The sequence below is a fragment of the Narcine bancroftii genome, chromosome 4 (assembly GCF_036971445.1).
Source record: "Narcine bancroftii isolate sNarBan1 chromosome 4, sNarBan1.hap1, whole genome shotgun sequence".
Lineage (NCBI taxonomy): Eukaryota > Metazoa > Chordata > Chondrichthyes > Torpediniformes > Narcinidae > Narcine > Narcine bancroftii.
In genome coordinates, this window is record NC_091472.1 from 222,655,907 (window position 1) to 222,679,414 (window position 23,508).

The following is a 23,508-nucleotide window of genomic DNA, read 5'->3' on the forward strand; positions in this document are numbered from 1 at the left end:
ATGTTCCCACTCAGCCCCACTGGCTGGCCTTCTCCCATAACCTTTAATACCCTGGCTCAATCAGAACTGATCAATCTGCCAATGATCTGGCCTCCACAACAGCCTGTGGCAACATATTCCATAGATTTACCACCCTCTGGCTGAAAAAATTCTTATGCATCTCTGTTCTAAGTGGAGTTTGATCAGTCCTGAAATTGTGCTCTCTTGTCCTAGATGCTCCCATCTATGTCTATTCTGTCAATGCCTTTCAACATTCAGAATGCTTCAATGAGATCCTCATTTTCCTAAATTCTAAGGAATACAGGCCAAAAGCTGTCAAATGCTCTTCATATGGCAATCCTTTCATTCGCGGAATCATCTGAGTGAACCTCCTATGAACCTTCTCCAACGTCAGCACATCTTTTCTTAAATGAGCACAAAACTGCACACGAGGTCTTTCATGCCTCATAAAGCCTCAACATCACATCCCGTTCTGATATTTTATTCCTCTTGAAATGAATGGCAGAATTGTATTTGCCTTCTTCACTATCTCAACCTGCACATTTACCTTTAGGCTATCCTGCATGATGACTCTCGAGACACTTTGTATCTCGGTATTTTCAATTTTCTCCCCATTTAAAAAAAAGTCTGCCCGTTTATTTTCTTTTCCTACCAAAGTGCATGATTGTACACTTTCTGACATTATATTTCATTTACCACTTCTCTGCCCATTCTAATCTGCCTCTGTCCTTCTGCAATCTCCCTGTTTCTTTAACACTACCTGCTCCTCCACCTACCTTCGTATCCTCTTTAAACTTGGCCACAAAGCCATAATCCAAATCATTAATATTACCACATAAAAAGAAGCGGCCCCAGCACTGATCCCTGTGCAACACCACTAGCAACTGGCAGCCGATCAGAATATGATCCTTGTATTTCGACTCTCTGCTTCCTGCCAATTGTCCAATGTTCTATCCACACTAAACTTTTTAAGTAGCCTCGTGCGCAGAACATTGTCTGGGTGAGTACAGAAGGCATTTGACACTCTTGAGCTTTACGACCATGTGCTCGCCCAGACAATTGATGACTACATTGGGGTGGCCTTATGCACCTGTGATGAGCTTGTCAACTTCATTCACTTTGCTGCCAATTTCAACCTACAATCTCAAACTAACCTGGTCCATCTCCGACAACGTTCTCCCCTTTCTGGATTTCTCTTTTTAAATATTTTTTATTGATTTTGACATAAAGCATACAAAACAATTATGATATGCATAATGATAAATGGAAGATTAGATAACTCATTAAACTATAACACAACCATAATTTAAAACTACATCAAGGTAAAGAAAGAATATAGTTTTTCATGTACAACGTGATTCTAAACTCTATCCTGTAACCCAAGGTGTATGTCTGAAGGAAATATATACTTTGTTCTTGAAATAAAATGGTAAATATTAAGATTATTATGTCTAGAGGTTATGAAAGTAATTCAAGAATGGACCCTACAGTATTTGAATTGTTAATTAAATAACATATCTTTTCTAAATTTAAACAGGACATAATGTCTCTCAGCCATTGAGCATGAGTAGGCGGGACAGCATCCTTTCATGTAAACAATACTGCATGTCTAGCCAGGAGAGATGAAAAAAATAAAGTACAACATTTAATTGGAGTTAAAAGAATATCTTCTCTAGTTCCAAAAAGAGCAACCAGAGGATTAAGTTCCAAATTTATGTTTAAAATTAAAGATAATTTTAAATACCTCCTTCCAGTATTTTACAAGGCTGGGACCTGTCCAAAACATAGGAATTAAAGATGCCTCTGCCTCCATCTCAGGAGCAAGCTTTCCACTGACATATATATTACAAATCTATCAACTACCTTGACTACACTTTCTAACACCCTGTCTGTCCCCTGCAAGGATTCAATTGCCTTCTCTCAATTTCTCCATCTCCACTGCATCTGTTCCCAAGATGAGGTCTTCCAGTCCTGATCTTCCAAAATATCTGCCTTCTTCCATTAACGTGGCTTCCCCTCCTCCACCATCTAATCAGCTCTAACCTGCATTTCCTGCTCATCTGCCATGGCTCCCTCTGCCCCTAGATACAACAAACAGAATCCCCCTTGTCCTCACCTACAAGCCCACCAGCTTCCAATGTGATCCTCCAGAATTTCCAGTACTTACAACAGGATCCCACTACCAGACACATCTTTCCTTCTCCTCCCCTCTCTACCTTCTGTAGGGACCACTCCCTCCATGACTCCAATTGCCCCCGGCACCTTCCCCTGTGACCACACTCCAGGTCCCAAACAGGGCTTTCAAGTGAAGCAACACTTCACGTATATCCACAGGACTGATTTGCTGCATCTGGTGCTCCTTTTGTGGCCTTCCCTACATCAGAAGGACTAGGCACAGACTGGGAGATCATTTCACTGAGGACCTTCTCTGTGTCTGCACCAGTTTCAGAAATCTCCCAGAAGCCAACCATTTAATTTCTGTGTTACACTCCCATGCTCCCATGTCTGTCCATGGCCTCATGTACTATCCCATCAAACTCCTGTAGATTGGAAGAACACCTGATTTTCCATCTGTGTGCTCTTCTGCCAGATGGCATTAACGTTGACATTTCTGGTTTCAACTAACCTGCTCTCCTCTCCACCCCTTCCAGCACTCCTTCCCCTCCCTCTAATCACCCAGCCATCCCTCTTCCCCTTGCTTGCTGCTGTCCCCTCCCTCCTCCACCTCTTACCTCCTGCCTTTGTGACCACGCCCCTACTCTTTTATTCAGATGCCTGCCAACATTTTTGTATACCTCGATAAAGGGCTCAACCAGACAAAGATACCCTTTGTTGCAAGCTCTTTTTGAATTAGTTATTGAACCTTTGGCTCAGATGATTAGGCAAGATGGTAATATAAAAGGTATTAAAGCCACAAACGAGCCTGCAGCTGACGTGGACATTTACCCCCTCCATAAATCTTCGTCCGCGAAGCCAAGCCAAAGAAGAAGAAAGTGAAATCTGTTGAATTTAAAATTAATTTGTTTGCAGATGATGTTTTGATATACTTAATGGAACCTCAGAAATCTTTGAAGGTGTTACATGACAGACTGGAACAGTATGGTGAATTATCAGGCTATAAAATTATTTGGGGGAAAAAAGTGAGATTATGCCATTAGTGGCAATGGATTATTCTATTTGTATACGTATTGTTAAATCTAAATAGTCGGATCAAATTAAATATTTAGGTGTCAAGGTAGATGGTAAATAATAATTAATATAAATGACTATAATTACTGTTACTTTCTAAAATTAAAAATGACTTGAATTGATGGAAAGATTTACTGATTACATGAATAATTAATTGTATTAAAATGAATATTTTTCCAGGATTCAGTATCTATTTCAATCTATTCCTTGTAAGATTCCCTCAAATTTTTTTAAGGATATGAACTCCATGCTGAGAAAACTTTTATGGAAGGATAAAATGGCTAGGGTATCGTTACAAAAATTAACTTGGAAATGTGAATTAGGAGGTTTACAACTTCTGAATTTTAAAAATTATTATGATGTGGCACAGTTGAAATTTATTAATAGAATGTTTGATTCGGAAAAGTCATTGATATGGGCTAATATTGAATTATCTAAAATTGGTGAGAAGAGGATCAGTTTATTTATAGATGGAATTCTAAGTTGTTGAGTAATTATAATTTAACTATTTTGAAATATTTAATGGAACTATGGTATAAAATAAATGAAGTTATAGGTGCTCAAGGGAAGATTTCAGGCAAAACTCCTTTGTAAAGCTTTTCCCCTTTACACTTAATAATCAACTTTTGAAGTTATGGGATCAAAATGGTATTAAATTTGTACAAGTTTGTTATGAAGCAGGATATTTTATTTCTTTTCAAAGAATGAAAGAGAAATATGAAATATCTTCAAATACTCTTTTTTTTCTTATCAAATTAAAGCTTTATTATTGGATAATTTTGGACATACTTTACAGTGACCTAGACGATCTAAGTTTGAAATTTTACTTAGAGGGTGGTAGGAGGGATTTGTATCTGAGATATATTCTTTATTACAGAATAAAATGTCTAAATTGGATTTACTTAGGAATACTTATTCATCAAGATGACTGGATGAATTTATGCAAGAATAGTATGACTAAAATTATGTATCACTTAGTTAATTATAATTTTATTTATCCATTACATTTAACTCTGGGAAAAATTAAGGAGATATAATTTAATTTCTTCAGATTTATGTTTTAGATGTCAGAAGGAAGAAGGTTCTTTGTTACATTCTACTTGGTTATGTGAAACAGTAACACCTTTTTGGAATACACTTGAGGAATTTTTAGAAGTTATTTTGAAAATGAAATTTTCAATAGATCCTTTAGTGTTTTTGTTGGGTAACATTAAGAGGTTGAATTTAGAATTAAGATTAAATAGATTTCAAATTGCATTTTTGAGGTTAGCATTAGCTGTAGCCAGAAAATGTTTAGCAATTACTTGGAAAAATGAGACTGATTTGAGTATACAGAGATGGCATATGGAATTGAGGTCTTGTATTCCGTTGGAGAAACTAACATATAATCTAAGTGATAATTTTTTTTATATCATAAAACTGGGAGCCCTTATTTGGAGTTTATGGGTTTGAGTTTTTGAAAGCCCCAGCCGCACAGTGGTGGTGTTTCTCTAATCCATGGTAATTAACTGATAACATTTGTTATTATGGTTAATGTCCTCTTTTCTTTTCCTTTCTTTCTTGTGGGGGATAGGTTGGTGAGGGTGGAAGGGTTAAGGGAATGAGGGGGTTGTAGGGGGTTAGTTTGTATTAAATATACCATGTATTTTTTTTCAAGTTTTATCTATTGTATATTTTTTGAATATATGTATAATGGTTTTAATAATAAAATATTTAAAAAATTAATGATATCGAGGATTAAGCATGTTAAATCCTGCAGCTGTGTGACTTTCAAAGTTCCTGTTTAGATTTTCTGGGTTCTCGTATATAATGGATTCTTTTTTTCTTTAAATGTGTGCCTTCCCAGATTTTTCTGGCAAGCCCTTTTCTAGGAGACTACGTCGAGGTGATAGTACAGACAGTCTGTCTGGCACTCCTGTAGCAGAACTCACTGCCATCCAGTGTAAAAACATCCCAGCTGACCTGAACAAGAAGGAGATTATCAGGAAGCACTTCTCTCAGTTTGGCAAAGTGCAGCGAGTCTACTGCCAAACCAATAAGAACCTGGCTGTTGTTCACTTTAACAATCATGTAAGTTTCAGGCTGTTCCACTATTCTCTAAATTCCATTAACAAACATAAAATGTTAAAATTTTATGAATTAGAGAGTGCAAGAATTGCAGAATTAACAGCACCACTCATTTTGTTCAGACACCTGTCTATTTTTTTGCTTATACCTTCATGAAGGACACAACCTTGAAGTGTTGGTTAGGTATCTTTCATCTTTGCAACATAAAATATACTGTTTGGCCTGCTGAGTTTCTCTGGCATTGTGTTTTTACATTTGTTTTATTTGGTTTCTATCGATTTTGCTTTTCCCCCTGTCCCTTTCAATTAATACCTGTTTCATTGTGACAGGCACAAAACTATGAAAACAAAACAACTTGCTTCTGCAAAATAAAATGCATTAATGTGCTTTCATATATTTCTTCTTGAGAACTCTTTACGAACCCAATAAAGTTCCTTCCTGTCATGAGAGTTGATGATAGAATAATTAGCTAAAGAATTGGCAAAGAAATGAGAATTTGTTTCAACACAAAGTTCAAAGTTTTCTTTTAAAAGGCGGCACGGTTGGCACAGTGGTTAGCGCAAGCCTTTACATTTCCAGCGAATAGGACTGGACCGGGTTTGAATCCCATGACATCTGTAAGGATTTTGTATGTTCTCCCCATTGTTTGCATGGGTTTGTTCCAGGGGGCTTCCGTTTCCTTCCATCATTCAAAACATATGGGGGGGGGGGTAGGATACTTGTATGTAAATTGGGCAGCACGAACTAATGGGCTGAAATGGCCTGTTACTATGCTGTCTGTCTAAATTTAAATGCAAAAATTTTAATTTAATGTCAATTAATAATTCATTAAAAATGTATTATACATGGTATGCTTCCAACTTCAACAAATTTGTTGTGCCTTAAAATATATTGTTTGAAAATTACAAATGGAAATTGTGTAAGTACTCCAAGGAAAATAATTCCGTGTGGTGAAAAGAGGAGGGAAATAGGGCATAGAAACACTTTCAAAGAATTGGTACAGCAAATAGATGACTGACTTTATTTTCTCTGATTGGTGACTTATTAATAAGGCCATAAGACAGGAGCAGAAATAGGCATTCAGCCATTCACGTCTGCCTCGTCATTTAACCATGAGCTGATTCAATTTCCCACTCAGCCCCACTGCCTGGCCTTCTCCCCATAACCTTTGATGCCCTAATCAGGACCCTGGCAATCACTACCTTAAATACACTCAATGACTCCGCCCCCTCAACTCTCTGGGGTCACAAATTTACCACCATCTGGCTCGAAATTCCTCCACATATCTGTTCTAAGCAGACACCCTTCAATCTTGAAGTTATGCCCTCTTGTCCTTGGCTCTCCCACTGTGGGAAACAATCTTTCTACATCTATTCTGTCTGTGCCTTTCAACCTTCAAAATGTTTCAATGAGATCCCACCTCATTCATATAAATTCCAATGAGAACAGGCCAAGAGCTGTCAAATGCTCCACATATGATGATCCTTTCATTCTCAGAATCATCCTTGTGGACCTCCTCTGAACCCTCTCCAACATCACTGCATCCTTTCTTAAATAAGGAGCCCAAAACTGCTCACATTGCTCCAAGTGAGGCTCACCAGTGCCATACAAAGCCTCAACATCACATCCCTGCTCTTTTATTTTATTCCCCTTGAAATGAAGGCCAACATTGCATTTGGCTTCTTCATCATCATCAACTCGACCTGCAAGTTTACCTTCAGGCTATCGTGCATGAGGGCTCCCAAGATCCTTTGCTTCTGGGTATTTTCATTTTCTTTCCCATTTAGAAAATACTCTGCCAGCTTATTTTTTCTACCAAAGTGCATGATCCAACACTTTCTGACATTGAATATTATTTGCCACTTTTCTGTCTATTCTCCTACTCTGTCTGCATTCTCCCTCTTTCTTCAATACTACCTGCTCCTCCCCTCTGTCGAACTAGTTTAAAGATCTCTCTTTCCCCTGCCCCCACCCCCCCCCCCACCCCCCCACTCTTGTCCTAGGCAAGATTTAAGCAAATCTCCCTGCCAGGAGCCGGGATATTGATTCCCCTCCAGTTCAGGTGCAACCTGTCCCTCTTATACGTGTCACCCTTTCCACAGAAAAGTATCCAATGATCCTAGAACTTGAACCCTGCTCCCTGCACCACCTCCTTAGCCACTCATTTGTCTTCACTATCTTCCTGTTCTTACCTTTCCTGGCTGGTAGCTCTGCGAGTAGTCCAGAGATGACCTCCTTGGAGATCCTGCTCCAGCCTCTTTACTAATTCCCTAAACTTTACTTTGCAAGACCTCAACTCCACTCCTGCTGAGATAATTGGTACCATTATATACCATGAGTTCTGGCTGCTCACCCTCCCCCTTAAGAATATTCTTCACCCGCTCAGAGAGATCCAGGATCCGAACACCCAGGAGGCAACATACTATCCTGACGTCTCTTTTGGGGCTGCAGAATCCCCTAACTGTTGCTGAGCCTCCTGTGACTATCGCTCTACCTGATTTCATCCTTCCCTTTTGAGGCTCAGATCTGACCACGGTACTTTTGGTATGGCTGCTGCCTTGCCCAGATAGGTTATTCCCTCAGCCTTATCCAAAGGGGGGTATACTTGTTGCTGAGGGGGAACAAGGGGTACTCTGCATAGTCTGCCTGCTCCCTTTCCCTCTTCTGACAGTCACCTTACTACTTCCTCCTGCCTCCTAGGTGTGATTGGGTCCTTGAAGCACTTGTCTATCACTCCCTCAGCCTCCTGGATGATCCTTAGTTCCTCCAAGGTATTAACTTTTCTAGGTTTCATGTTAATTCATCCTTTTGCACTTTTTATAAAGAAATCCAATAGAAGCTGCTGACACTTTGGCTGCGATGGTCAAATGTTGAGGATGCTAAACCTGACCATTGTCAGGTTCTTGACTTTCAGCTGAGCTATTCGGGCACCTGCTTACATTTTGCTTATACCTTGATAAAGGGCTCAACCCCGAAACATTTGTTACGTATCTTTGTCTTTGCCATTGTTTCTCTTAAAGGTATCAGCATCAAATGCAAAGAAAAGAGGGAAGTTCTTATGCAAGCAAAATATTGAAATATTTTGGCAAAGGAAAAAAAACAGTAAGTTGCAATAATTGTTTTATTCTGAACTTGCATTATCCCCCACATCAGTTTTATTCCTCATACTATGTTGGTGTAGCTCATTTCAACATCAATGTTACTAATTTCAACTACTAACTTTAGTGCATTCATCATATTCAAGATTCATAGTTCAAACCACAGAAGGACGGACACAGAAAATGGTAGGGCCCTAGAAAATAATGTAGAACACAGAGACTGAGAGGCACCTGTACATAGTTCCTTGAAAATGGTGGCACATGGAGGCAGGGTGATGAAGAAGGCGTCAGGGTATCGAATTCAAGAATTGGATCTTGCTATCACAGCTGTACATTTAGGTGCATACTAGGTGTACTCCTGTTCGGCTCTGAATCATGGGTCCTCTACCGGCATCACCTACGGCTCCTAGAACGCTTCCATCAACGCTGTCTCCGCTCCATCCTCAACATTCATTGGAATGACTGCATCACCAACATCGAAGTACTCGAGCTGGCAGAGGCCGCAAGCATCGAATCCATGCTGCTGAAGACCCAACTGCGCTGGGTGGGTCACATCTCCAGAATGGAGGACCATTGCCTTCCCAAGATCGTGTTCTATGGCGAGCTCTCCACTGGCCACCAAGACAGAGGTACACCAAAGAAGAGGTACAAGGACTGCTTAAAGAAATCTCTTGGTGCCTGCCACATTGACCACTGCCAGTGGGCTGATATCACCTCCAACCGTGTATCTTGGCGTCTCACAGTTCGGCGGGCAGCAACCTCCTTTGAAGAAGACCCACCTCACTGACAAAAGACAAAGGAGGAAAAACCCAACACCCAACCCCAACCAACCAATTTTCTCTTGCAACCGTGCCTGCCTGTCTCGCATCGGACTTGTCAGTCACCAACGAGCCTGCAGCAGACGTGGACATACCCCTCCATAAATCTTCGTCTGTGAAGCCAAGCCAAAGAAAAAGAAAAGAAAAAGGTGTACTCTGTATAGTTCTCCGCATCCAGCAACAGGAAAGATGTCATTAAACTAGAAATGGTACAGAAAAAATCATGAAGGTGTTACTGGATGGGAGGACTTGAGTTGTGAGGGCTCTTTTTGCTGGGAGTTTTTATCTGCTATGACATGGGATACTCAGGGATAACCTGGGAGAGGGACATTGGTTAGGTTAGTGGTCATAGTCTTATTTTCAGGATAAGAGAGCTGAAAACTAGAGGGCATAGATTGAAGGTGGGAGGTTGAAGTTGGTTTGATCTTGGGTCCCTTTGGTCGCAATATTGATTAACTTCCCAACTTGGATCCCAACTAAATACTGTAGTTGTAAATTGTACTTCTAATCGAGAGAAATAGAAAGGTTGTAGCGGCTGTGGAGCGGGCACTCAGCGCGGTAATGCAAACTGTCAGTGCAGTTCAATGACTTACCTAAGGGCTGGCATTGTTAGCGGTACTGAGTGCCGAGGGACAGCACGTTGATCAGCTGGGTCCCCTGCTGAAAGGCATGGGATGTTAAGAAGACTCAATTTAAAACTGTTAGTCCCGTGGACCAACAGCCGTCCCTTAACAAGGTCCATGTGGAGTCCGGGGCAGGCAGGAAATAAAAGCCGCTTGTCAAGCTTCAATAAACCAGTCTTGAGTTGACTACTCTGGCGTGTGTTTGTATTTCTTTAGTAGCTCTGTCGTAGTAGCTGCTACAGATGCTTCTTGCTTCTTGCCCATGCTTCTTGCTACAGATGCTACAGATGCTTCTTGCCCATGCTTTATTCTGCAATTGGTCAGGCTACTGCAGCCTTGGTTAAGAGTTCAGCTTTCTCAACTGATCCCCATCAGTTGAAAACATTAGCTTGGTGAAATACAGGCAGGGCAATTGCCATTGTACCATGATTACATTTGCAAAGTGAAGAATTTTTTTTCCTCTGATCTTGTCAGGTCCTGGGAAAAAATCTTCATGGGAAGAAACGAAGAAACCAAAAGTAGATGAAAAGAAACCGACCATGGACAAACCCAGCACTGAGGGATCATCTTTACACAATCCTGCTGTAAAACCTCCTGTAGCAGGAAACACTGCAAACAGGTGACACTGTTTTACACCTGGATCTTCCAAAATGTTATCTGCAGAAAAGGACCTTTACTTCAGTATATCAGTGAAGCTGGAGATTTGGGGATGATTTGGAGATTTTGCTACTTTTCATGTTGTATGCAAAATGAGATAGATGATGGAAGTGAGGGCTCTGTTGCCAAATTTGCAGATGCTACAGATATAGATGAAGCTGAGGGTAATATTGAGGATGTAGGCAGTCTGCTGAGTGACTTGGACAGGTTGGGAGAATGGACAAAAAATGGAATACAGTGCAGGGAAGTGTATGGCCATACACCTTGGAAAGAATAAAGAAGCAGACCATTTTCTAAGTAGGGAGTGAATCCAGAAAATGCACGTCCATAGGGACTTGAGAGTCCTATTTCAGATTCCCTAAAGGTTAACTTGCAGGTTGAGTCAGTAGTAAGGAAGACAAATCCAATGTTAGGATTTATTTTGAGAGGACTAGAACGTCAGACCATGTTTAGAGTATTGTGAGCGGATTTGGGTCCTATATAGAAGGAAGGATGTGCTGGCATTGGAGAGAGTCCAGAGGACATTTAAAAGAATGATTCAGGGATGCAAGGAATAACATACAAGAAGCATTTGATGGGACTGGGCCTGTGCTTGCTGGAGGTCAGAAGGATTTGTGGAAGGGGGTGGGGGTTGGGGAGGGGAATATCATTGTAACAAACCATATATTGAAAGGGCTGAATAGAGCAGAGTGGAGAAGAGGCTTCCAGACATGAGAGAGTGCAGGACCAGAGGGCAAAACCTCAGAATGAAAGGATGTCCCTTTAGAACAGAAATAAGGAAATGTAATTTCAGCCAAAGGTTTGTGAATCTGGAATTTGTTGTCACAAATGGCTCTGGAGGCACAAAGGTGTGAGGTGTTGTATATAGTGTAGAAGGTTGTTGTAGGTAACAATGGTATGTGGATAGGATGCAGAGTTGTGCGGTGAAGTAACAGATGGAGTTCAATCCAATAAAGTGTGAGGTGATGCACTTTGGAAAATTGAATTTGAAGGTGGAGTACAAGATTAATGACAGGAGCCTGCAGCGTGGAAGAAGAGACACCTTGAGGTCCAAGTCCATGGTTCCCTTGAGTTGATAGTGTGGTTAAGAAAGCATATGGGAGGTTGGCCTTCATAAGTTGGGGGATTAATTTGAAGAAGAGCAAGGTAATGTTGCAGCTCTGTAAACCTTCTAATAGGAAGAATGTGGAAGTACCAGGAAGTTGCCTAGATTGGAGAATGTGATTTATGAAGAAAGGTTGAATGACCCATGATTTTTCTCTTTGGACTGATGGAGGATGAGCAGTGATTTAATGGATGTGTACAAGATTATGAGAGGCATAGATGGGGTGGACAGCTGTCACCTTTTTCCCCGAGGGCGGCAATGGCAAATACCAGAGAACATCTGTTTGTGAATGGTGGAAAGTTTAGAGGAGACATCAAAGGCAGGTTGTTTTACACAAATAGTAGTAGGTGTTTAGAATGCATTGCAGGGGTGGTGGAGGCTGCTGCAGTAAGGATATTTAAGACAAGTGGCAGAAAAATATAGGGTTAATGATATGGAGTAGGTTAATATTGGGTGATAAAGCGTGATGGACTGAAGGGCCCATACTTTGCTGTACTGTCCTTTGTCTTACTGATCCAACTTTTTTTTAACACTGCATCCTGAATGTCGGTGTGAGTTTAAGGCTGATATGGGGAAGGTTAGGCAGGTTATTCCTTGCTAACGTTGAGTCTGTCTGCATAAAGCAGAAAAGAATAGAGGATTTTTATCCATTAGTCAACTATTCTTGCAGTGATCCAATGTTCTCTCCGGACAGGACAGCTTAAAAACCAGTTCAGTCTTTCATTAACTCTATTTTCTTTGTAGGTCTCCACTGAAGAATGCACCTTCAAAGAGCCAAAAACCAGAGAGTGAATCTCATTTGCTGGAGGTGGATGATCAGGTGCCAGCATCTGAGCGCATAGGGACTCTACCTTCTTCTCTTAGTCATTTGATTGGCATCATTGCTGTAAATCCTGAGGAGAAGTATCGGGTACTTGACCAACGAGATAAGTTAATGAGACAAGGTAACATGGCATTACTTGTGGATTTAAAATTGGTCCATGTACCTAATGACGATGAACTCCCCAGTCCTCTTTGATTCCTGTACTCTACTTCCTTCATTCATTGACCCGTGGCTCTGACTTGCTTCTCTTTTTTCTCGTTGTTCCACAAATGTAGTTTGTTTTTAATGTTACCAATTTAACAGTGAGTTTGGAACTCACTTCTCATCTCAATAGCCATGAAAGAAATGTGCATTGAAGAAATGTATAAGTTGGGGAAAGAGGGCCATTGTCCCAGATTTGTGATGAGCATTTAAGGGCTGCTGCAGCAAATTCTGGTGAATGGAATCACACCAGGGTTACATTCTTGAATCATTGTTGTGCTAAATTTTATTGGGGAAATGAGTGAAAATTTCAGATGTGTTGTTGTCATCAAACTAGAGGGAAGTTGTCACAGTTGTCACTGTTGCTTGAGCAACTTGTCTTTCCATGGAAGTCTTTATCCATCTAATACAAAAAAATACAGCAGAGGTATTTGGAAACATGAGGCAGAAGTGCTGAGCTGATCTACCTTTATTCTGAGAGCATAACCATAATGGAAGCCAACCTTCAGCTGATTTGGGTTCATTTCCAATAATCAAAAATGGCTGCATGCTATAGATGCAGTAAAGTTATAATTATTGGCTGAAAGCCTGAGATTCTGAATAACTTCCTGATTCTCTCCTCTTCACCCACCTTTTCATTCAGACGTCTACCTGTATCTTTTGCCACATTTCTGACAAAGGGTTCAAGCCCAAAATGTTAACTGCCTTTTGCTTCCTGTTGAGTTTCTCCACCAAATTTGTATATTTCTTCAGAAAGAACTGTCTCTGATCATGTATGTCTACAGTACTGGCAGCTCACTGACAGTGGATTGTTACCTCACCAGGTTTTGTCCATAAAAAGCAGACCAAATTGAATTCAGCCAGCTGTGAACACTTGCACGGAGTGTTTAAAATATTGATTAAACTTCTTTTGGCTGGAGCAGTGATACCGTTGGTCGAGGTGCACTCTCACAGTTCCAGTGATCAGTGTTCAATCCTGATCTTGGGGACTGTTGGACCTGACTATGCACATCCTTCATGTGACTCTGCTCTCACTTTCTCCAATGTCCCAAAGGCATCCAGGTTGGTAGGTTACTTGGCCACTCATCTGTAATTGAGTCACAGAATCTTGGGGGCTTGGAGGAGTTGATGGAAATAGGAAGCTGTCAGTTTTTTTTAAAAATATGGTTCTATTTCTTGGAATAGTGTTCAGGGCTCAATTGTCTTTAGCTACCTTATCCATAACCTTGCCTTCACTTAAAGGAAAGAAATGGGGACATATGTTGATAATGAAGTCCATGGCAGTAAATGCAGCAAGACTGTAACAAAATTCAGGCATTAGCTGACATGTGTTAAGTATCATTTATATCACTCGACTAAACAATGATTGTCACCAACAGTAGGATGTGTCCGATCATCTCCTTTAGATACTTAACTCCAGTGCTATCATGGAATATCTTACCATCAATACAATAATGCAGAAACTTAACTTGGTCAGCATCATAAAGACTCTCTTATCCCGCTGAAGGGGTCTTGTCATCAACATGAGCACTCCAAAGCTGTGTGCCTAGTCTCTTGCACTCCTCCCTATACACTTATGACTGCATTGGCAAGTTGAGCTCCAACTCTGTCTACAAATTCACTGATGACACCACAATTGTTGGTGGAATAACTCGAAATGATGGGCCAGAATACAGGATGGAAATTGAGAACCTGCTTGGGTGGTGACAGAGCAAAAGGAGCTTGTTGCCGATTTTAGGAAGGTGAGGATAGGGACCCAACATTTGTCTGTATTGGTGGGGCAGAGGTGGAGAGGATTGGAACCTTCAAGTCCCTGTGAGTCTACATTTCAGAAAACATCTAGAGCCAGCATATTGAAGCAACAGTGAAGAAGGGGCACTGTGGAAAGTAAATTGACTGGTTGATTCACAACCTGATTTGAGAATTCAACTGCCCAGGAATGTAGAAGGTAGCAAACATAGCCAGGTCTGTAGGTTCCAACCTCTCATCCATTGAAGGCATGTATGTGAGGCGCTGCCTCAAGAAGGCAACCATCATAAAGGAGCACATATTGTAGCCGTGCTGTGTCATTCATGGCGGGAGTAAACATTTAAAATGGTAGAGAGGCAGTCACATAGATTGTCTGGATCACTCTGGTCACAACCTCTTCTCACTGTTACCTTCAGTCAGAAAGGACAATATCTGAAGTCCAGCACCTCTACATTTCAAGAAGTTTATTTTCAACAGATATCAGGCTCTTGAACACTTGTTACACTAATCAGGGACTGTTCAGACTCCACAAAAGGACTGTCTGCATTATTGAAAAGTCTCTTTTTTTGTACACACAAGGATAACTGAATGTTTATTATCTCTTATATTTTGTATTTGATTCCTTTTAATTCAATTAATTAATGCTAATGTAGTTTTTAAAAAGTATCCGATCAGCTGCAGCAATTAAGAATTTTAGTGTATATGATGATAAATTTATTATCATTGTTCATATATCCCTTCTACCAGCACAAAGCCCAAGACATTGTACTCTCAATTTTGCAGTACTAATCTGCTTCCGATACTTTAAACAATCCATATGACTGCTACCCTATCTACTCCTCCATGACTGAAACAGCATGACTGCAATGTGTGCTCACTGTAAATGTGCATGTCCTTTCAACCTTAGTAAAGGACAAGGCCAGCGTGGGTCTGTCAGCACCGTCACCTGAAAGTTCCTATGTTTCAGATCACATTCTCTTACATGAATGACCCTTCATTGTGGCAGAATCCAACAGCATTGTGGGAGCAAATTGACTGCAGTTTTAAGGGGGTGGCTCACTCACCATCAACTCAAAAATATTTTGGGATGGGTAGTGAACGTTGGTCTTGTGACGATGCAAAGAGGAATTTAACAAAAAAGATGCCCAATCGAGTTGCATCAAAGAACGTCAGAACATTAAAGGAAGACTTGGTGTGTGTTCTGTTGAAAGATTAGGCACAATACAAGATGGATTGAGTGCTTGGACTTGCACACTCAAAAACATTAAGTTGTATTGCAACCCTTGCCCACAGCCCAAGTGAAACGAACAGATCTGGAAAAGGCTAAAGCTGTGGTGGGGACTTGTATGGACCTGTGCCCAGAGAAGGAACGTTACATGAGGGAGACCAGATACCAGCTCAGTCCTTTCGAGATCATACCCGGCACAGATAAGGTCAGTTTTAAATTCTCCAGTTGGTTAATTCCATGTACCTGTAGATCAAGAAACAGAATGTTAATTTCTTCAGTGTTTTTTTTAAATGCCTATTTGGATACTTTTTTTCTAATTTGGGGTGTTCTCTAAGATAAACTGTCTTGAAGTGAGCATCACATTCTCTTTTTTACATTGTTTCAGAAACACTACTCTTGAAGCTTCCTTTCAATACCGTGAGATCAGCTTGTTAGGTTTATAAAAAAAAAAAAAATCATTTGTAATCTTGACTGTTAGTATTTGCTTTTTTCAGAAAACCATTATGGATACTTTGGCTAGAGTTTAGTTGAATAAAGGCAAAATATAAATAAGAAATTGCAGTGATGGAACTCTGAGGACGATATTAGAGTTGAAATGTTTACTCCATTTCTCACGGTTGCTGTGTGACCTGCTAAAGGCTTTGCGTATTCTCTATTTTTATTTCAAAGTTCCAGCGTCTGCCTTGCTTTTCATCTGACCACAAAACAGTCGTCACCTCAGGAAACCTGTTGTAAAGATGAGTTAAACCATACTGACTCAAATAATACAAGTGTAATTGGCTGATTACATGTTGGTCGTAATTTTAAGTTTTGCAGAGTAAATGATCGAAAAATGCTTTTCATATTAGGACTTCTGTATAAGCAGGATGTGGATAGAAAATCAAGAAGAAACATAATTAAATTCAGTGACAATTAATATATAATTCTATGGTAACTTTGGGACTTCGGTAAAACCAAACCAAATTTTCCAAACTGTTGAACGTCGCTTTTATTTCACTTTAATTTTTGCATTACTCAGTACTGTAATAAATATTCTAAAGACCAGGTGAGTTTAAAGTTAACTGGAAATTACACAATCTTGTTCTGAAACCCAGCTTACAATCCAGACCAGTGTCCACGGAAGACTCAATGGGCCTAGTGGCCTGCTTCTGTTCCTTTATCTTGTGATCCTGGCTAGGTTCCAGGCTCCGGTTCTGCCTGTGTGCCCTGCTTGCATGCCAAACAATCATAAACGTCTGAACAATGGCATGCTGGATTACATGTATCATTAGATACAATAAATGCTGGTACAGAAAGGAGGGTCTTGGGTATTTGGATCATTGAGCTCTCTTTGGGGTGAGATAAGGCCTTTGCAGGAAGGATGTGTTTTGGACCACGGACTGACCTTTTGGACTGTCCTTATAAAGGATGGATTTCTGCTAAGAACTCTGCAACTTGAGGTACAGATGAGTGCTGATTTGCAAATTGCTTGGAACTTTTGAGAACAAAAGTAGAATCTAGCTGTGAAGCAGAGAGCGGCAGTTGGAGCAGCAGAGGGCAGCTGGAGAGCTGTGTGAAATGCACATGCCTCATAAGTGAGGGTTCATAAGTGTACTGCAATGTAACATCAGCCATTTCTCTCCCAATGTTCAATACAACATCCTTTCTTATCAATTAAAGAACTGAACTTGGACATTGAACTTTGAGATTGAATTCTGTGGACTGTTTTTGGACTGACTTACTTGACTGACTGACATGGGGTTTTTGGGGATTTTTCCTTTTTGAATATTGGGCACAGATTAATGGTCTGGGTTTTTCACATACACTCTGTTTATAAATATGATATCTGTATATTTGCTATATACTTATAGTGGGCTTAACTGTGTTAAGACATTATATTGTTAATAGTCATTAATAAATGTAGGTTTAAAATTTAACCTTTTTGAATTGCGCCTTCTGTTGTTGCTGATTTGAGACGTAACAAAGGGAGTTGCACCTGAATTAGAGGGAACAAATATTCTCGCATGGATATTCACGAATGATTGCAGGGAGGGTTTAAACTAGAGTGGCAGGGGTGTGGGACTCTGGGCATCAGGGCAATAAGTGGAGGAGCTCTGAGGATGTCAGGTGCTGGGACAAATCAGTCTGAAAGAAAGGTCAGGAAGGGACAGGTGCATGGTCACAGCCAGACTGAGGAACTTAAGCATGTTTATTTTAATGCAAGGAGCATTGGAGATGAGGCTGATGACTTGCTTGGAATTATGATGTTGTGGCCATTATGGAGACATGGCTATAAGAGGGGCAAGATTGGTAACTTATAGTGTTCCTGGGTTTTGTTGTTATTGTAGGAGGTCAAAGAGCCATGAGGAAATATTGTAGCTCTATAAAACTCTGGATAGTTCACATGGAGTATTGCATTCAGATTGGTTGCCTCATTACAGGAAGGATGTTGATGGTTTAGAGCAGGGGTGTCAAACTCAAATTCACAGAGGGCCAAAATTAAAAACTTGGACTAAGTCTTGGGCCAAACTAAATATTTATTGAAAATTTTCAACAACATCTGCATGTTTTCTCTTCTTTCAACATATGTAATGTTAAACTTTTTCTTATTAAAATAAATGTTGAATAATAGTTTTGGTTAAACTCTTTCCAGAAGAAGCATTAACAAATGAGAAATAAAATATTCAATAAATAATATTTCTCTATAGCCTTTAAGCTCCTTTTAAATGTATTTTTTTCACAAGCCAACAAGTCAAAAAAATAACAACTTGCTTCAATGAAAATCCAATCTTTCAACTATGAACAGTCCAAAGTTAACCAAAGAAAATATTAATCCAAGCTTAGCTTGCTACACTGTGATTTACTCTAATGCACCTGGGTCTAAAGCAGATACTTGGCATCTCTTCTTAGATGCAAGTTCATCAAACTGTGGGGTCAGAGTTTGCCTCCCACCTGTCTTGAAAGGTCCTGTTTTCTGTCTTTCGTTTGGCCATTTTTCGTAAGGGGTTTATTACATGTGAGTTAGGTGACAGGTCACAGATGCTAATGAAAGTAAAGAGAGGAGGTGGGGGCGATTAGTGGGCTGACGCCAATGCATTTGCAAAGCATTCTGGGATTTGTAGTATTAGCTGTGCATGCGCTATACTGACGTGGCGGCCAGCGGGCCAGCTCTAATACATATTTGATATGATCTTGCGGGCCAAATATAATTATATCACGGGTCAAATTTGGCCCGCGGACCTGAGTTTGACATGTGTGCTTTAGAGGATGCAGAGGAGATTGACTGGGATGTTACCTGGATTGGAGAGTGTGTCTTGATCAAGCCAGGGCTTTTGTCTTGGAGCAAAGGAGGATGAAAGATGACTGAATACAGGTGTACAAAATTATGTGGGACTTGGATAGGATGGACCTAGAGCACCTTTTTCCTGGGGTGACAATGGCAAATACCAGGTGACATCTGTCTAAGGTGAGTGGAGGAAGTTTAGGGGAGATGTTGGAGATGAGCGTTTAATACAGATTGGTGGGTGCTGAGAATGCATTGCTGGGGATGGTGGTGGAAGCTAGTATAATAGATGCATTCAAAAGACTTATGCAGGCACATGGATGCAAGAAATGGAGGGTTATGGGCGTGAGGGAGGGAAAAATTAGCTTTTTGTGAACATAGGTTGACACAACAACATGGGCTGAAGGGCCTATACTGTGCTGCAATGTTCTATGAATCCTAATTGATTTTGAAAGGGTTGGATAGAGTAAATGTGGAGACGATGTTTCCAGTGTGGAAGGGTCAAGGACCAGAGGGCACAGGCTTAGAATAAAAGAACTCCCCTTTAGAACAGAAATGAGAAATATCTATAACTAGAGGGTGGTGAATTTGTGAAATTTGTTGGCAGACAGCTGTGGAGCCCAAATTATTGGGTATATTTAAAGCAGGTTGATTCATTCTTGATTGTAATGGTTTTCAAAGGTTGCGGGGAGAAGGCAAAAGAATGGGGTTGATCATAAAAATATATCAGCCATGATTCGAATGGCGCAGAAATCTCGATCGGCCAAGTGGACTGATTCTGCTCCTACATCTTGGAGTTTGGCCTTAGTAATGATGACCTGGCTCACCATAATTTTTCATGGAAGGATGTCTGCCTTCCTTACCTTGTTAGGCTCATGTGCAAGTTCAGGTTGATCAAAGTGATACACTCTTGCTTAAAGGTTGTATAAAGGAAGGGGGTGAGTCAGCATACAGGATAGAGACTGAAAACCTGGCTGAATGGTGCACCAACAACAACCTTACACTTAATGTCACCAAAATTAAGGAGCTGATTGTTGACTTAAGGAAAGCCAGAAGTATACAATCCAGTCATCATCGGGGATCAGAGATGGAGAGGGTGAGTAAATTTAAGTTCTTGGGAGTCACCAACTTGGAGGATCTTTCCTGAACTGAACACACCAATGGCATCATGAAGAAAGCGCGTCAGTGCCTCTACTTCCTCAGGAGTTTGTGAGGGTTTGGTATGACACCAGAAACCCTGGCAAATTACTACAGAGATGTGGTGGAAAGTATGCTGACCAGCTGCATCACGGTCTGGTATGGGAACACCAATACCCCTGAGCATAAAGCACTCCAAAGGTAGTGGATATAACCCAGGACGTCACAGACAAAACCCTCCCCACTATTGAGTACATCTACAGAGAACGCTGCCATTGGAGAGCAGGGGCAATAATCAAGGATCCACACAACCCAGCACACACTCTGTTCTTGCTGCTGTCATCAGGAAAGAGGTACAGGTACCACAAGGCTCACACCACCAGGTTCAGGAACAGCTGCTACCCCTCCACCATCAGATTCCTCAATGACAAACTCCATCAGGGACTCATTTAAGAACTTAATTGTGCACTTTATTGATTTTCTTTTTAATTCTTTCTGTATTTGCACAGTCAGTTTCTTTAAATTCATTATCTGTTTACAGTTCTTTTATTTGTTTACATGTTTATGCTGTGTACAGTTTATTTTTTGCACTACCAATTAGTAACTAGTAATTCTGCTGCGCCCTCAGGAAAAAAGCATCTCGGTTGTATGTGATGTCATGTATGTATTCTGACAATGTATCTGAAAGTGAGCCAGAAAGCCACCCATTTTTACCACTACTGGCAAATCTGAAGGGAGAGAAAATAAAAGTGAATAGATCATCCATCCACTATCAACCTAGTTGCTCCCAGCCCAGTTGACCTTGCAGAGTTATCTTTGCAAACATCTGGAGTCTTGGTGCCTCATTTGGAAGAACTGTCCTGCAGACCAGTCAGAAATCTAGCCAGATGTTGTACCTACAAAAATGTACCATGAAGATAACTTGGCACATACCACCTGTCTCAAACTCCCATAAAGTTTCATGGCATCCAATCAGATGTGATGTGAGCAAGGAAGGGTGAGGAAAATGATTAGTCAGTGTCCAAGATAGCTTTGCTGCATTTAATTACAGTATTAACTGTTTTGATACAATAATAATCCCAATTTCTAAGGGCACAGCAGTTTTTACAATGTAGTGTCGAATTTGCCAGCTCCATCTGGTAAACCATAAGGTTTACACCGTTGAGCATACAGACTGGAGGATCTCAGCACATCAAACTGCATCCCTTGGTGGAAATGTCAATGTTTTAGGTTGGGACTTTATCAAGGCTCCATTTCTACCCAGGATGCTGCTTGATCTGCTGAGTCCCTCCAGCCCATTTGCTCAAGATTCTGTAGTTTTTGTCTCTCAGGCTTCCTAAATTACTTGGAACAGAAAAACTCATTTTGTGTTAATTGATATGTTTGTTGCATCACAGGTTAACCATGAAGCTGCAATCAAGGAATATAGCAGGTCATCAGCTGATCAGGAAGAACCTCTGCCACATGAACTTCGCCCTGCCCCTGTGTTGAAGTTAACTATGGATTATTTAGTAACTAAGATTATGGATCAGGGTGAAGAAAATTACCGGGACTGGTATGACTTTGTATGGAACAGGACACGTGGTGTGAGAAAGGTATGTAAATAATGACCAAATTTTATCTTGTGTTCCTGGAAAGCCTGGTACCTAATGGCATAAACATGGTAACCCCCCCCCCCCCAAAATTGGTTCCATTGCTTCCTTTTTTTTTAAACTCTTACCTGTACTAGCTTTTTCTCCTTCTCTCTATTTAACTTATTTCCACCCCCCTTTTTGATGATGTCACGCTCTACCTGTCTGCACCTCCAAACCAAATCACCTCTGGGCTTTATATAATAGTGCCCTTTTCCTGTTTGTTAGAATCGGAATTTATTGTCATGAACAATCATGAAATTCGATGTTTTGTGGTAGCATCACAGTGCAAGCATTCATATTATAACCATCTTACAACATTACTTTTCATCCACTTTTATATATAGTAAGGCCGTGTCTATGGTTCATTGATTATTCAGGAATCTGATGGCAGTGGGGAAGAAGCTGTCCTTGTGCTGTTGAGTGCTCGTCTTTTGACTCCTGTACTTCCTTCCAAATGGTAGCAGAGTAAAGAGGGCATGGCCTTGATGGTGGGGGTCTTTGAGGATAGAGGCTGCTTTTTTAAGACACTGTCTCATGTAGATGTCCTCGATGGAGTGCAGCCTGGTGTCTGTGATGTCGCAGGGCCAGTTAACAACCCTCTGGAGTTTATTCTTGTCCTGAGAGTTGGCACCTCCTAGTGATTCAATCAGCCAGAATACTCTCCACTGTACACCTGTAGAAGTTTACAAGAGTCTTTGGTGACATACCGAATCTCCTCAGACACCTATGGCGAGCCGCCTTTGTGATTGCATCAACATGGAGGCTCCAGGACAGAAACTCAGAGATGTTGAAACCCAGTAATTTGAAGTTCTTGACTCTCTTCACTACTGAGCCTTTGATGAGGACTTGGCTGTGTTCCCCTGACTTCCTTCTGAAATCCACAATCATCCCCTTGGTTTTGCTAATGTTGAACGCAGGCTGTTGTCATTGCACCATTAAACGAGCTGATCTATCTCCCTCTGGTATGCTTCCTCGTTGCCAACACCTGTTATGTTGTCAGCAAACTAGTTGATAGCATTGCAATTGTGCCTGGTCACACAGTCATGGGTGTATAATGAGTAGAGTCGTGAGCTAAGCACACATCCTTGGGGTGCGCCGTGTTGATATCTGTGAGGAGGAGACATTGTTTCTAATTCATACTGACTGGTCTTCTGATGAGAAAATCAAGAATCCAGTTGTCGAGTGGGGTACAGAGGCCTAGAGTGTAGCTACTTAATGGTATTGAAGGCCAAGCTATAGTTGATGAAGAGCAGCTATATGTATGAATTGCTGTTTTCAAGGTGATTCGGAGCTGTGGAGCAATTGTGACAATAGGTAAATTGTAGTGGGTCCGGATCTTTGCTTAGGTGCGTGTGATATTCTGACATCAGCCTCAGAGACCGATATCACGAGGCCCTCAGCCTTTTTAGGGATTCTAGTAGGCACTGTTTGGTTCTTCTCAAAACTGGCACTGAAGGTGTTCAGTTTCATTACAGCCATTTATAGTGTTCACCTTCGTAGGCTGTAATGGCCTGCACTCCCTGCAATAGCTGGCGTGAATCTGGCACTAGCTTACTCTGGAATTGCCACTTTTCTTCAGAGATGGCCTTCCATAGGCCATACCTGGACTAAAGATCCAGATATCTGACCTTAAATGCCCTTGTTCTTGCCCTCAGCAGGTTGTGAATTCTCTGATTCATTTATCATATTGAATGATAATACAGACATTAGCCCTTTTGTGTTTGTTAATAAAGACTGTTTAAGGAAATTTATTTGGACTTTGTTACCGATTCATTCAAGAAACGTGTGCACCCAAACAACTCACTTAGCTTCCAAGGTAATTAGTTGACAAATTTTTCTTCGAATATTTGGATGCTGTAAGGGGAAATTGAATTATATTGAAAGCATTATGGTGGCCATCATAGAAATGCAGAGTTG

General features: G+C 40.8%; 1 protein-coding gene across 2 annotated transcripts in view; it reads left to right on the plus strand.

The window, feature by feature from the left end:
* mcm3ap (minichromosome maintenance complex component 3 associated protein) overlaps nucleotides 1–23,508 on the plus strand; it is a 108,030-nt gene that overhangs the window by 2,304 nt on the left and 82,218 nt on the right. For both annotated transcript variants that reach the window (XM_069934039.1, XM_069934041.1), the window contains exons 2-7: nucleotides 5,036–5,259; nucleotides 8,277–8,358; nucleotides 10,270–10,414; nucleotides 12,302–12,501; nucleotides 15,624–15,763; nucleotides 21,355–21,552. In XM_069934039.1, coding sequence (XP_069790140.1) covers nucleotides 5,036–5,259; nucleotides 8,277–8,358; nucleotides 10,270–10,414; nucleotides 12,302–12,501; nucleotides 15,624–15,763; nucleotides 21,355–21,552 — 989 coding nt within the window. The remainder of the gene's footprint in view (nucleotides 1–5,035; nucleotides 5,260–8,276; nucleotides 8,359–10,269; nucleotides 10,415–12,301; nucleotides 12,502–15,623; nucleotides 15,764–21,354; nucleotides 21,553–23,508) is intronic.